The 15,035-nt window shown below is 36.4% G+C and overlaps 1 protein-coding gene across 1 annotated transcript in view; it reads left to right on the top strand.

The window, feature by feature from the left end:
* Positions 1-15,035, top strand: part of ROBO1 (roundabout guidance receptor 1) — a 314,109-nt gene that overhangs the window by 278,626 nt on the left and 20,448 nt on the right. Inside the window, exons 18-22 of the mRNA XM_074860762.1 lie at positions 2,180-2,206; positions 4,886-4,928; positions 8,516-8,670; positions 12,019-12,354; positions 14,793-14,900. Coding sequence (XP_074716863.1) covers positions 2,180-2,206; positions 4,886-4,928; positions 8,516-8,670; positions 12,019-12,354; positions 14,793-14,900 — 669 coding nt within the window. The remainder of the gene's footprint in view (positions 1-2,179; positions 2,207-4,885; positions 4,929-8,515; positions 8,671-12,018; positions 12,355-14,792; positions 14,901-15,035) is intronic.

Here is a 15,035-nt window from a genome sequence, read left to right on the forward strand (position 1 = left end):
TTCAGTCACAGTGGTTGTAGCGGAGCTGTAACCACAGAAATTGGGGATGAATTTCACCTTTGATTTTGCTCTGCTGGGATTTCTTAGATAAGACAGACCCGACATACTGCTGCATTGGCCTGCGCTGTTTTGTTTTACTAATAGCATGCTGCCATACTGCCTTTCTACAGTTCTATCAAACTAACATCACTATGCTTTCAGCAGTACCTATGATTAAGCAAAAGGCATACAATTTGTCCTTTAAAATGGTTACTTTAATGACATCAGCTATTGTTCAAAACAGCTGTGTTTTTCAATATCTGTAAAAATATCTTTTGTGTAATTTGGTGAGGATTTTAATGAAAATATACAGAGAAGTAAGATCTGCATCTCCATTATCAAGTATTCTTCAAGAAAAAAGACATCTTTAGTGAAATACAAATTGCAGAGTAGTTTGCCACTCTGCAGTGCATCAAGTCATCACTGCAAGCCCAAACTTTCTTCAGTCTTGCATTTATTTAATTTTTTTTTTTTACGTTTAGCTTCAGGCCTGACATCTGTTAAAATACTTCACTACTCCCACACATACATATTATACTAGCACTCTTACACACTCAGAAGAGTTTATTAATAGAAGCTCTGAGAATTAAGTTGTTCTTCCGTGTGGTAGCAATAAAGATTTCATTTAGTTGAACCTCTGTTAATTTGTTCCTCAGTTCCTTAAGAAACTAAACTAGGTTTAGTACTTAGCTCACAGAAGAGTAATGAGACAGTAGTTTAAGATTTTTTTTCATGTCCTTGTGATTGCAAATTAATTTTGAGACACTTTATTCTCTTTTGAATAGCTCTGGTTTAAATGCACCTTCTATTTTAATGAAAGCTTGTTACTGTGGTTCTATATTTTTGAATGTAGCTAAATTAAGCCTGACTGAGTGAAAAGGCCTAGCTCAAAGAAAATACAATGGAATTCCCAAGATAAAGAGCTATGCTACAAATGAACTCTGAAATGGGCAAATGCTCAGAGGTTTTTCTTTTTATGCTTGGTGTCATATCCCTGGAAATAAATTGGCTTGGTAAAAGCAGAGGAAAAGCTACAGCATATCCTAAATTATAACAAGAAGACACTCTGGACTCCTCCCAAACATCAGAGTTACTGTAAAAATTAGATTAAACAATTGTTCTCTTAGCCAGAAACTTTTATTTCTGTGCCAGGTTTGCTGATCAAATTCTGTCCCAAGGCTACTTTTAGTGAATATTTTATTGTTTCTCTTATATTTCTGTTTGCTGTCATTAGATCGAAAAGGGCAATGTTAGCCTTTTTCTGCCCATCAGTGATAGAAAAACTATGCTGTCTTGCCAACGGGAGGGGGAGCATGTGCTAATAGGAAGAGCAGATGCTAGTGCTCTGTATTTGGATTAGAAGACCCTATTGATCCAAAGAGGATTTATAGTAGCTGTGAGAGTGAAGATTGTCAAGCACTGTCATTGTTCTGTTGTTAACCTCTCCCTCTTAAAGTCAAGGGTTGAAAGGTAGAAAGGTGTTACATCTAGGGAGATCTTTACCTCTTTTTGTGATTATTTAAGAAAGAAACATAATAACTCACTTTAACAGTCTTGTCTATGAAAACAAAAATTAATTGCTGCAGTAGATTTTAGTGCCTTTATTATAGTGAGAGTTGGTGCCATTCTTGATTCAGACAGTAAAAGAGCAGTTCTCTTTGTTCCTTTATATTATTATTATTTCCTTACTGAATACTTAAGTGTGCCTGTTAGTTCAGCATAATGAGCATTTACTTAGTGAACTGCAGATAAGATTCAATAGGATTTTGATAAGGCTTTGTTAAGGAATTTATCATTCTGCATTCTAAAATGATTAACAGTGTGGGGGTTTTGTTTGTGCGAGGATTTTCAGAAAAATTTAAAACACCAAACTGAGGGCTATTTGAAAGGCTAAACCACAGCCCAGTCCCCTGAGGAACACAATAGAATATGAAGCTTTTTTTTTTTTCAGAATAGTACCTGCAGAGACAAGCTTCTTTCTGAATTTAGTTTTATTTCTATATTAATGTGACTGAACTACGGTGTTAGTTATATACATTTGTTTTATGTTCAGCTGTCTGCTAGATTTATACTAATGTGGTATGTTTCCCTTTCTCTCTTCAGCTTAATAACCAGTTTGTATTTTGTTTTGATTTTTCAGTCCCGTCTTTTACCTTCACACCAACAGGTATATATATTTGCACTTTTCCCCCCTTCTTTGTTACTTTAGCATGTGTTTGTGGTACTGTTTCTCTTTTTCTGACATAACCAGCCCAGCTGTTCTGAAGGTTTTCTTAAAACAATTTAATTAAATGACAGGTATCGTTATTTTGTTCTCTAAATAGTGTATATTTGCTGTGTAGCCAACACTTTCTTCTGTTTGCGTGTACCATTTTGTAGCATTCCATTTGATGCAAGCATGCAATTTTGTAGCATGATCCCATCATTTTGTACAACCTGGACTCTCTTGCATATTACGATTGAGTAGTGTGGCCTTCTGCATCTAGTGATGCAAAAGGTGCTTCTGATGGAGGAGGAATGACTTAGCAGAGCCCAGATGCTGACTTGAAAGGGATTCAGTGGGGTTACAGTTGTTGAAACATTTGCTTCTTTTCTTTCCTTTGAATCTGCAATAATGCAGTGACTTAGGAGTTATCTGCTTTGGAAGATACAGAAAATGAGTGTTATAGTAGTTAGATTTCTTTGCTTGCTGCCTTAAACTGTATTTGTGCTATGAAATTTTAAAATAGCCATCCTGTTCTACGTAAATAGAGGTGCATTTCAAATTCAGGGTGTGTTTAAAATCATCTTCTACTTCCTTTTGCTTAGAAATGTACAAAATACGACATAACCTGAGCCATAACCCTCCAAACTCCGTGAGAGCCTTTCTGTTCCATAGAGCTGACCTTCAGTCGGTCCCACAGTCTGGCAGCTTAGTGGCTCTTCCTCTACAGTAGATACAATTCAGCACATTCAGTACCCACCAGTATAGTGCATGCATTACTTTTAGCTACGGCCTGAGCGGACAGGTTGATTCTTCCTCCTTTGTCTTAAATCCCTTATTTTCACAAGAGGTCTATGAGATTTGCAGGACGTGTATATCCAGACAGCGTAAAAACCACCTACCACCTCCTCTGCACACTCACGTTAGCAGGGCATATTAGCTCAAAATCAGGACTGTATTCATTTGGTCTCTGGGCAGCAGCTGAGTTACATCCTTCCAAGTTGGACCGCAAGTGAAGCAATCTCATGTCTGTCCACATTCATCCACACAGACCTAATCATAATGGGTTAGATTCTTATCCATGTGCTTTTGATCACATTGATTAGTATCTTGTTTCAGAAGTCATCCTATTATGTTCAGTGGAGTTGCTTACTGTTCAGCATGAGTCAAAGTGGCCCTTAATGCTTCTGAAGTCCTTTGAGATCCATAGTGGAGACAAATTCAAACTATTATTATTTTGCTGTTACTTTAATTGGCTTAACAGAGGGCTTCTATTGCAATCAAAATTGTAGCTCACTACTGAAATTCTGCAGAGGTTGGTAGGTTAGATAACGTATTTTCTCAGTTGGATTCTTAACATTAAAAGAAAATATCAGGGCTCCATAAGATAGGTCAGAGCTGCAAAATAAATAGCACTGAGATTTTATAGAAGAAAATGCAAAAAAAACCACAAAGTATGTAAAACATTTAAATTAAAAAAGAAAACATTTTCAACCCAGGATTCCAGTCAGTAGTTCCATTGACTTTAAATGGAAACAGACGCTCTTCTTTAGCGTTACCTATAGTAAAAGTCTTACCTGTAGCAATGCATCCTACATTTTAATCCTGTTATTGTAATCACTGCCAGCATTTATCTCTCTCTTGCAGACTCCCAGTTTGGAGTTCTTCTAAAGAGCAGAATTTGGCTGCTTTTTTTCAACATATTCCTAGTTGGAAAATGTAGAATGCATCAGCATTTGCAGGGAGGCAATCTCCTTAACCCTTTGCCACACACAATGCAAACTAGCAGAATTTATAGCACTGTTTCTTCTTGGATGTTTGCATACTAAAAACTAGCTTTTCAACCATGATGCTTCCTCTGAAGGGTATGCAATCCATGCCAACAAATAAATGTATGTGGACATGCACTTTGTTAATGTGTAATGCTTCTGAAATGCTAGGAAAACTGTTCCTTCTAATTTAGGAAGTATTCTTTCTGCCAGATGTTTTTTACCAAGATTTATAAATTTAAACTTTTAGATTAGAAAGTATAATTAATAAATACAATTGTAAAATGCTATAAAACGTGAAGCTTCTGTGGACTTTTAGAGTGTGCTTGTTCCATGAGTGTAGTGCAGTAACATTCAGAAAGAGCATGTGTTTTCAAAGCAGTAGGTTCAGCTGTAATGAGCCATTGTTTACATTGGAAGTCAGGTCTGTTATAAAATCATGATACCTCTTTAATCTTACCAAAATAATACGGTAGAGCAAAGCTTTAACATCTAGCCATTCATGAAATAAATATATGACCTAAATTCTTCCACAGAGTAACTCCACTGAAGTCAGCAGAGTTGTGTTAAGGATAAGTTCAACCTGATGTATGGCTTCCTGCTTTCTTAAGCAATACATGTGTGTGTTTGTGTTTTTCAGAACAGAACTGAAATATAAAACTTTGTTGGAGCTAAGACTCGCAGTTACTGAGCAACATAAGTGTTATGTATAAACTTGCATTTGAAGGAGTAGCTTGCAGAATGAGACTCAGAATTAATGTCTAAACAATGCACATTTATTGTCTTAGCTAAAATGAATCAAAGGCAATTTAATACTGCTATCTAAGGAGTTTTTTATGATTTTTAAATTATTTCCTTTTTTTAACTATTTCAGTAACGTATCAGAGAGGAGGAGAGGCTGTAAGCAGTGGAGGCAGGTAACTATGTGCTTTATTTTTAAAGCTATAAATCATGTGCAACTAAATTTAAGGATGCTAGGAGTACAATTGTCCTTGTAAGTGATGGAAGAATAATCACTTGCAAAGATATGTTTTAATTTATTATATTAATTTATACATTTCTGCCATATATTTTTCTGTGTAGAAGGAAGATATATGGTTTGAATTCTTAGGTTGATTTCCAAATGAGTTGTAATATTTTCAGCTTTAACCTGTAAAAACTGCATCTCAAAAAATGAGCAGCAGAGGGAGCACTTTAACTTCAAAATAAAGACCTGAATTACCAGCTGATGAAGGGAGTAAAAGTAATTAAGTCGTGGCATTTATGAAGATTAATAAATATAGCTGGTTCACAAATACTACAAAGAAATAAAACGTTTATTGGAAAAAATTGCTGAAGACATAAATGGCTTATAAGGTGACTTTTGAAGAAAAAAATCTTGCTGTGAATGCAAAACAGTTAAAGCATCACTTACAAGAGATGGGGCACTGAAAGAGGGGGAAACAGGTAGGTTTTAAATTTAACACACACACACCCCCGCTTTGAGAACCTAGCCCATTCCAAATTGAAGATTTAACTAAAACATGTTTACTGGCTTTACATTATTACTTAAGGAATGGCAGTGGACAAAACAGTAATTTAATTTTCTGTGTAGAAGAAGTGGAGTTTTCTTCAGGAGGTAAAATAACAGTTTTATCAAAAAGGCAGGTCAGAGTAGTGTCACTTTAGTAGCACATTTTTTTTTTTTTTAGGTCACATTCAAGCATACCTTTTTATAAGCATCTCAGTTAAAGATTTGGCACCACACTGAAATAAACTAAAATCTCAGAGAGTAGCTGGGTGATAAATTCCTATATCAGTTCCTGTTTCACAAGTGGCATCTTGTGATTCCTAATTTGCAAGACTGTACAAAAACTCAGTAGTGGTAAAGATTAGGCATAAAATTAAACATTCCCAGTCTACTTGAATGCTGTTCAGAGGCAAGGCTACTCCGCTGCTGCTGCTGAACCTGGCATGTTAAGAGCAATTGCAGATATCTCTCTCCAGCACTGTATGCTGCTGTGTTGTCGTAGCCATAAAACCATGGAGGAAAACCTCTACAACAGTTACCATGTGATTTTTGAATGGACAAATCTGTAAATCACTGGGTTGCTGCCTTCACCCCAGGATAGTGAGAAAATAAGAGAGAACAGAGATGAACCCTCTCTTTCCCTGACAAGGTTGTTCAAAAAGATATGCAGTTAACATCCTTTGTGTTCTTTGTGCCACTGTGCTTTCTCGCTCTTCCCATAGCACAAGCTAGACAAAGCACACTCACATAGACTCTGAGGACAGAAATGAACCCAGAAGTGTCTACATCGTATACAGTCATTCTGGTACTGCTAGAGAAGCAGCATCATTTTTTACTGTTCTAGTTTTAAGGATCAGTGACACAATCTAGCAGTGTAATTGATTCAAGGTGCTAACATATATGCTTCTTTTGTTCATTTGCATATATAGCATTTACAGCATGAATGATGTACCATATTTTGTAGAATATGAAGCATACTTCTGCAATGTAAAAAAAAATATGTTATTTTTACATGTGAAATCTTCCTCTGGTTTCCAAACCTAAGGTTTTCGCTTCCTTACATTATATTTGCAATGTTTTGGAGAGGTTTAGCATTTTTGCCAAGTGCAGTTATGTGAGCATGTTAAAGTGTTATTCAGAATGTCACAGTCATATATTTCAACATAATCCTCACTTCTGCGATGCTGAAAAAATACCCATTTCTGTGGCAATCCCTTTTCTAGACAGGATTCAAGTAATGGTAATTGTGGTGGATTGAGTCCAGCCAGCAGCTAGGCACCCACACAGCCACTTGCTCAGTCCACCCCAGACCCAGTACAGTGGTTCAAGGAATTTGCTGCAAAGGTTTGGAAATTATGATCTCAAATTATCACCAGGCAGTGGAGCTGTAATGCAAACATCTCTTGCCTACAGTTCCACCAAAATGGCTCCAATTAGTAGAGGTTTTGTCTACTTATATACCTCACACCACATTTCTTATGTGACAGCAGGTGTGAATGCAAAGGAAATTTCAGATGCAAAGAACCTTTAACTCTCTATCCAAAAATCCAGTACACAGGTCTTGAAAGTGCTGAAACATTCTGGAAGGCTTTGTCTCCTAAAAACGCCATGAGGTATAGTTTCATTGTAAGAGTGGAGTGGTAGGGGAAAAAGCAGGGTATTTCAAATCATCTGTCCTGCTCACAGGACTACATAGCTCTACATTTATTTCAGATTTACAAAAAATACTTGTTTAGTGTATGTGTTTGGCTGGCTTGTTAGCCTGACAGTAAGTCGATCCTCATCACCTCCTATGTTAAATTCTCAGATGACATATGCAGTACAGAAATATATATACACATATATATATAGATCTTTTAAATGTCATTCTAAGACTATGACTTAAGCCCGTGGCACTGACAGACTATATCCCCCACAACTAACTGCATGCAGTTTGTATTCTTAACTTGCAGTTTAAGAGGATTAGCATATTTTATTTTTGAAGAGCATCACATCTAATATTATGGAGACTAGTTTCTGCACTATTTCAAATGGAAAGTTGCCTGTTAAATCCTGTGATGAAAGAGACTGTGTTCCTTTTTATACATATAGTGGCTAAAATTACCTATTTTCAAAAGCACCTTAGTTATCAAAGGCAATTTTAAGTTGTATGGGGATGCTACTTATATGGGACTTTATAACATGCCATTGCACTGAAAACTGAAGAGGCACCAGTGATTCTACAAAACATTCATCAGAGCATTTTCACACTCACTAGAAAAATTCAGCAACTTGGAAGCCAGGGAATGCTATTTTTTTCTGCTGATGGCAGGAATATTCTTTATTCCAGTATGCAGCAATGATACCTATTTTAAAAGGTGTTGAGTATTCCTAGTTACTTTAAACTTCCACCCTCATAAAGATTAGGCAAGTGACTTGCTCATTAACAAAGCTGTATCACACACTCAGTATGCTTAATGAGATCCAGACACACCCAAGCAACAGAGGTTTCTGTAATCTGCTGTTCCCTTTGGTCTGCTGCAGCAGTACTATCTGATGGTGAGGAGAACTTGGCTTCAGAAATCACCAAGAATTTGGGAGTGTTCACATCCAAATTCAACTCTTATTTCTGCATATCCATCTTGCTTCCATGTGTGAATTTTTTGTTTGACTTGCCAATTTCCCCTTTTTTACCTTCCTTTCTTTAAGAAAGGAAGAAGGGGCAGAAACTAAACCCAAAGTGACAGGTAAATGTTGCACACCAACGTATATGTGTAGTTTAGCAAACTGAATTGCTGCTGTCCTTGGCTGTTCACTGCAGGATGTCTTAGCAGGAACAGGTTGTATAGGAAACTAGACACCATTAAATAATTGAATCAAGCTGTATTTTCCAATTCTCAAGCCTTTAAATATGTGATACTGTTTTGTAATATCTAACCTTTAGAAAATAATATAATTGCAATGTGAAAATGCTTTTGTTCAATTTTTGAAATGACCAAACTTTGTTTTTTAAAGGCCAGGACTCCTAAACATCAGTGAACCGGCCACTCAGCCATGGCTAGCAGATACTTGGCCTAACACAGGGAACAATCACAATGACTGCTCCATCAACTGCTGCACCTCTGGCAATGGAAACAGTGATAGCAACCTTACAACGTACAGTCGACCAGGTTAGATACATTTCTACCTTGCTAAGGAATCTTCTTTACAGAGTATATACTTCTAATACCTGAGAGAGTGTACAGGTTTGTTTATTTATTTCCAATGCATTTAGACTTAATGTAGTTTCTCCTCTATGTCATGATTATGCTTTTGGTCCCTTTTTGGATCCCTTTTTTTGGTCCCCTTTGGATAGTTGTAGCAAGCTGTAGGCTGAAGGAGCCCCTGCAAAGTTTAAGGTTACCAAAAGTCACACTGAACTGATACATTTCAGCATCTGAAAAAGAGCATATAAGGTCATTTTTAAGTTTCTTTATGCATCATTGTTGCTTGGATGGAGAAGGAGAAGTACCAAAATGACACTAGTGAGATTTTCCTTCTGGTTTGAGTGTGATGAGAAGCAAGAAATGGAACATTGCTATAGTACTTGCCAGACAGTCAAACCTCCCTTGCAGTGCCATTCCCATTCTGTACAAAATGGGATAGCTGGTTTTCTGGTTAGGATAAAAAAGTTAACTTTACACTCTAAAGACAATTATGAAATGTTAGATGAAGTGGTAGTTCCCAGGAGCTTGGGCAGGACTCAGAGCGCTCTTGAAGAAAACCTCGTGAGTTCCATGGGAACATGGTTGGGGAAATATATCTGGAAGCACTAATTATTGCACATTTTGTTTTAAACGGACCTTTGGTTGCTTTTGTTTTAACCCGGTTTGTGTTATGGGTGAGGAATGAAAATGAGTCTTTTCTGCTACCAGCATCTCTAGCTGATTTTTGCTAGTAGCATTTCCCAGTATTTCAGAGAGGGAATATGATTACCTATAGTGAAGTTGCATAAGTGTAAAACAGCATTACCTCCCATAATTAATGTGAAACCAGCCATAATGTGATGGTGGTAATTCATTTCCTGCAATATGCTGACTGACAGTGACCAGTGTCAGGTGCTTCAGAGGAAGGTGAGAGATTTTAACATCAGAGACTTGTATCTTACCCTGCCCGAGGATATCATGATGTCCACAAATACCTACATAATAATATTTCTGATACAGAGATACTTTATTGTGGCAAGTACAGACATACTGTAATTACATATCAGTAATAAAATACATTACACTCTAGTAACTGAAACTTACCAAATTCAGAAAAGGAAGAGAACGCACATTTTTGAGGGTTGTAAACTATTATAAAATCTTGTCATGAGGTGCAGTGGATTCTTTCTCAGTTTAGCTTCTATGTTAAGCTTGGTTATGTTGCAAGTGATTCCTTCCATTCAAGTAGAGCTTACGAACTTGAGGGCCAGACAGGATGCTCATAGTTGTCTTATCTGTCCTGGAAAATCTGGCAAATACTCTTAATTACTTCAGCTTGGGCTTGGTTTATGCTCTGAAGCAGCAAAGTTGGATATCCCCACTATAGCTGTGAACATGCTAAGTAACTGTCCGTTTTTAATTTCTTTTAAGTGTAATAACTGTGTTCCAAGTCTACAGAATGGAAATGGATTGTTCTAAAAGTAGATGCTATTAAAAAAATCTTAACAGAATAAATCTCTGTTATATAGATAAACCAGTTTTGTTTAAGTACTTTGTATGTGGAATTCTAACGCGTCTGTGTGAAAACTGTACCTACTGCATATACTGTATCGATCATATTGTCCTACACACAAATCGGATGTAGCTGAAAATGGAAGGAGGTAAAATATATGTTATAAGTGACTCTGCAAGGTTATTATAGCAAAGCATGATGTAATAGAAATTAAGAATATGCTGGATATATACTTGCCCAATATAATACAATAGACTTGGAAAGGAGGAAAGACTAGCATGGTTTCAGTAGATGAGAGAAAAAGCAGAAATGAAAACATTTGAAAAGTAGAAATAAGAAGTTGAAGACTGTAAAGCAATAAAAAACAGCTCACATAAGAAAAAAAATATATCAAACAGTAAAACCTTAAAAAAACACAAGCTGGGAGGCATGAAATGTGCAATGAGAAGCTGTATGTGCATGTTCTGATACTGTTCCTTAATCACTGAAAATGTGAATCAGTGGTTTTCTTCCTCAAGTAGTATTTTTCTTCTCTTTTTCAGGAAATATTTCTCAAAAAAGTTGTGTGTATTAAGGAATATTTTTGAAATTGAACATCATCTATATTTAGTAGTTACTTCATTTAGTATAATGGTCAAATCCTGAATTCTGTACTGAGTTTTATTTGGCACTGTCTTCAGTAAATTAATGGTGGCCACAGGTAATGGGCTTCAGGTTTTGAATCAAAACTCATTAGCATAAATATCACATGTTTTTAAAGAGGAAAACTATATTCCTGGTGATTGTTATGTAAGTATTGATGCATTAATCAGCTGGAAAATGAGAATTTTTGCTTAGTGATCATTCAATGATAGTTTCACTAAGCCTTCTAACTGCCGACCCAGAGATTGTGTTATCCATTCAGCATTCTTCCAATAGACTGGATCTGGAGAGGAAAAAAAGTGTGTGGAGTTGCTGTCACACAGAGGCAAGAGAACACGGAAAGGCAGGCTTACTGGTTCACACAGTAGTGGCCAGAGCATCAGTACATGTCTAATTTACTCTATGCAATAAGTGGTGATCTTATGATGCAATAACTATTAGATGAATGAATTCATGCTGTCTATATGATATATATATATAGCATAGAGGACAATGGTATTACTTATTCTGCAATATCCAAAGCAACTAAAAGTTAGCAAAAATTCCAGATTCCTTTTTGTTTCAAACCAAAATACAAGATTGTACAAGGAAACGATGATCAAATAAAGACTTGCTACTGGGTACTGAGTTACCTTTCATATTGTACTGTTTCTCTTCTGTTTTGTGTAATCATTTTTTCAGTCTGTTGTATAAAACTCTGTTGTATCTCTGTTTCTTATCACAAGTACAAGAAGGTCTAAATGCTGTTGAAATTACATGAGATGACTGTCACGCTTAGTTATTCCCACTATTAAGTTTTGATTGATTTTTCCTTTCAATGCAAATTATTTTAATCACAGTTACTTACTGGATATCTATACTGCTTTGAGAATAATGTCTAAAAATGTGAATGTTTACGTGGCCACTGTAGAAAAACCCCAGCAAGGTAAGTCATTGTAGATGCAATTCAGAAGGTCTGAATTTACAGTGAATCAAAATGGTGAACACTACTTTTGAAGTAGTAGTTTACAAGGTGAATAATATTAAATAATGTAAATTGTTTAGTTAATTACAGTATCTCTGCTTCATGGATGCAAGCCATATAGTTACACACTAAAAAATTTTTAAAGGGAATTTCATTGAAAGTATAGTGTAAGCGAACAGAATGACCTTTTTTTTTTTCTTTCCTCTGTGGTTAGCCGATTGTATAGCAAATTACAACAATCAGCTGGACAACAAGCAAACAAACCTGATGTTGCCTGAGTCAACTGTATATGGTGACGTGGACCTGAGCAACAAAATCAATGAGATGAAAACCTTCAATAGTCCAAATCTAAAGGACGGAAGATTTGTCAGCCAGCCTGGGCAGCCCACTCCTTATGCCACCACTCAGCTCATCCAGTCAAATATCAGCAATAATGTTAACAATGGCAGCGGGGATATGAATGAGAAACACTGGAAACCCTCTGTTCAGCAAAAGCAAGAGGTTGCACCCATACAGTACAACATTATGGAGCAAAACAAATTAAACAAAGGTGAAGAGCTTTTAGCTTGTTTCTCCTCTTTAGGCATCAGAGGAGTTTTGACCTTCTGGTGCTGGGAGTCTAAAGCTTTCAGGTTCAGCAGTTCCAGGCTTGTGTGGTGCTTTTAGACTTCTCTCTTTTTAGATTTATAAATCCACAGTTAGCAGTGTCAGAAAGTTAATTAGCACCACAATAAGCTTCAGATACTGAATTTATTATAAAAAAATAACAAGCTGTATCTTTAGAAAAGACTTAAATAAAATACATTTCCTATGGATTTGAGAGTAATTTAAATTTAATAGTAGTTAAGGGATTGGTTAGGACAGAGTCCAGATATTTTATTCATAAGCCAGATGCATGGTAGTCACATTATACTCTACCTTAAATTTTAAATAGGTCAACCCACTCTTCCCAGTTGTGGATGGAGACTAATTAAATCTACATGTTCATGTGAACGAATGAAATTTTGCATATCAAACTCTGTAAAATTGTATTGTGTTGTACACTGGGGACACAAATGGAGTGATCCAATTCATTTTAGACTTGTTCCTAGCAAGCCTTCGATTCACTTATTGAGAGGCAAGGCTACTGCACTTAGTTTTGGAAACTAAATTCCTTTGTTATCCTGACTGAAGTCTGTGGATCCAGAAGCTAAAAATAAATTGATTTCAGTGTTAACAGGAAACATCAGAATGTACTTTTGTGGCCTTGAGGGCATGTTTCTTTAATATAATGTGTGGGAGTTGGAAGAAATAGGTATGTGATTTCTTGCTAGTCCTCCAGGCTACCATGCAACCTCTTTTAATAACCTGATTTGCAAAAGAGTATCCTTAGTAACTGGACCCATTCTAACTTGGAACTTTTTGCATGGATTGTTGTAACTCAGGTAATCACACAGTGATAAGTTATCTGGTAAAAAGATACGTTTCATTACAGGAATGTTGATTTCTCCACCGGACCCATCTACTCACAGAGGAGAAAGGGCAATATAAAATGTGACACCTTCCTTTGACATAAACATGTCAAAAGAAAATTCAATTTTTGTGGCTCCTCACTAGAGGGTGAAAGCTGTATTTTTTTGTAATTATGCTTTCTTTCATGAACTGTGTATTACATATCTGTTTTGGAATTAAAACATGTTTGGTTTTTATGACCTAGAAGATACTGCATCTTTCAAACTGTGTATATTACAGTGCATATTCTCTAGCATATTGTAGTGTGGAAAGGCCCCCTTAAAGCATTGTCTGCTGACAGCCATATATACATATTTCAGAGTGTTGATTTACTGTTTATCCTCTGTGTAAACATATGCGGTATGTAGGACTTCAGCATGGTCTCTGGAATGCAACTAGGCTGAGAAACTATTGCAGAATGCACTCTGGTGTGGAATTTATCATTTTGCTCTTTTTCCCATGCTTACATTATCACAAACATTTCTGCAGCAGATGGGGACTGGATTCTTAGTTTTGTTTATTTTTGTTTTGATTTGCTATTTATGAGTCAATATTCTGATCTTGGTTTTCTCATTTCCTAAGTTAAAACCATCCTGTTGATGATTATACCTGTAGCTGTTGTGATGGGAAATAACCATTTTGATGAGTTACATGCTGTGATTTGCTGTCACTACTTTTATGTCCGGTGGTTCTGTTTATGACGCAGTTTTATTTGCTGTATGACGAGTAACTCAGCTACTTTCTGTTCTCTGTAAAATTGTAATTCCTTTTTGGCATGAGAGTACTGTTTTGTCAGATGAGTATTTTACTTCTGATAAAGTTTCACAGATCTGGTTGCCAAATCTAGATTTAAAAGTAACATATGTATATCAAGTGCTTTGGAACAGGAGAAGGAAGTTAAGGTAACAGTGCCTGTAGCTAGAACCTGCATAACCCAATGTAAATAGGAATCTTCTTAGAGCCAGCAGGCATTAAACAAAGACCTTTTCTGTTGTAAACCAAATTTAGTGGAGCTGCATTGTTGCTCCAGCAGATCACTCAGCCCTTGTAATACAGGGCTGACTCCTGTGTGGGTTTGTCACCTTTGAAATACAAAAAGGAGCTACCACAGTCCATTGGCTGCCCTGCATGTGTAAATTAAGGAGAGACCATGGAAAATCAATCAAGGTGACAGTCTATTCATATGCAAAATATTCACACAGGTCCTGTGTATATATCCATCAAGAGTTAATTGTTGCAGAGGCATTGTGACAAGCCTGTGCATAGGATTTCATTTTACTTAATTTTTTGCTGTGGAGCTACTAAATTCCCATGATTTTCCTTAAACTTAAATTAGAGACAAGAAAAAAATAAAACGATTGTAGGATTATTTTCATTTCAAAAAACCTAATTTATTTCTTCCTCACTATTTCAGTTCTTACTTTGTGTTATAAAGCAGGTATATAAAAGTAGATGTGTTCCTGAAGGGTAACATTAACTATACTATTATACTTGCAGATTACCGTGTAAATGACAATATTGCTCCAACTATTCCGTACAACCAGTCATATGACCAGAATACAGGTGGATCCTACAACAGCTCAGACAGAGGCAGTAGTACATCTGGTGAGTATATACGGTGTTTTCCAAATCTTGAGCGTTTTGGTGTTTGGATCCTCTAGCCATGGTTAGACTAGTTACTGGACTTACAGGAGGGATAATGGGGAGGAACCCACCGACAGTAGTACAGCACAGGGATGT

This window comes from Strix uralensis, chromosome 2 (assembly GCF_047716275.1).
Source record: "Strix uralensis isolate ZFMK-TIS-50842 chromosome 2, bStrUra1, whole genome shotgun sequence".
Lineage (NCBI taxonomy): Eukaryota > Metazoa > Chordata > Aves > Strigiformes > Strigidae > Strix > Strix uralensis.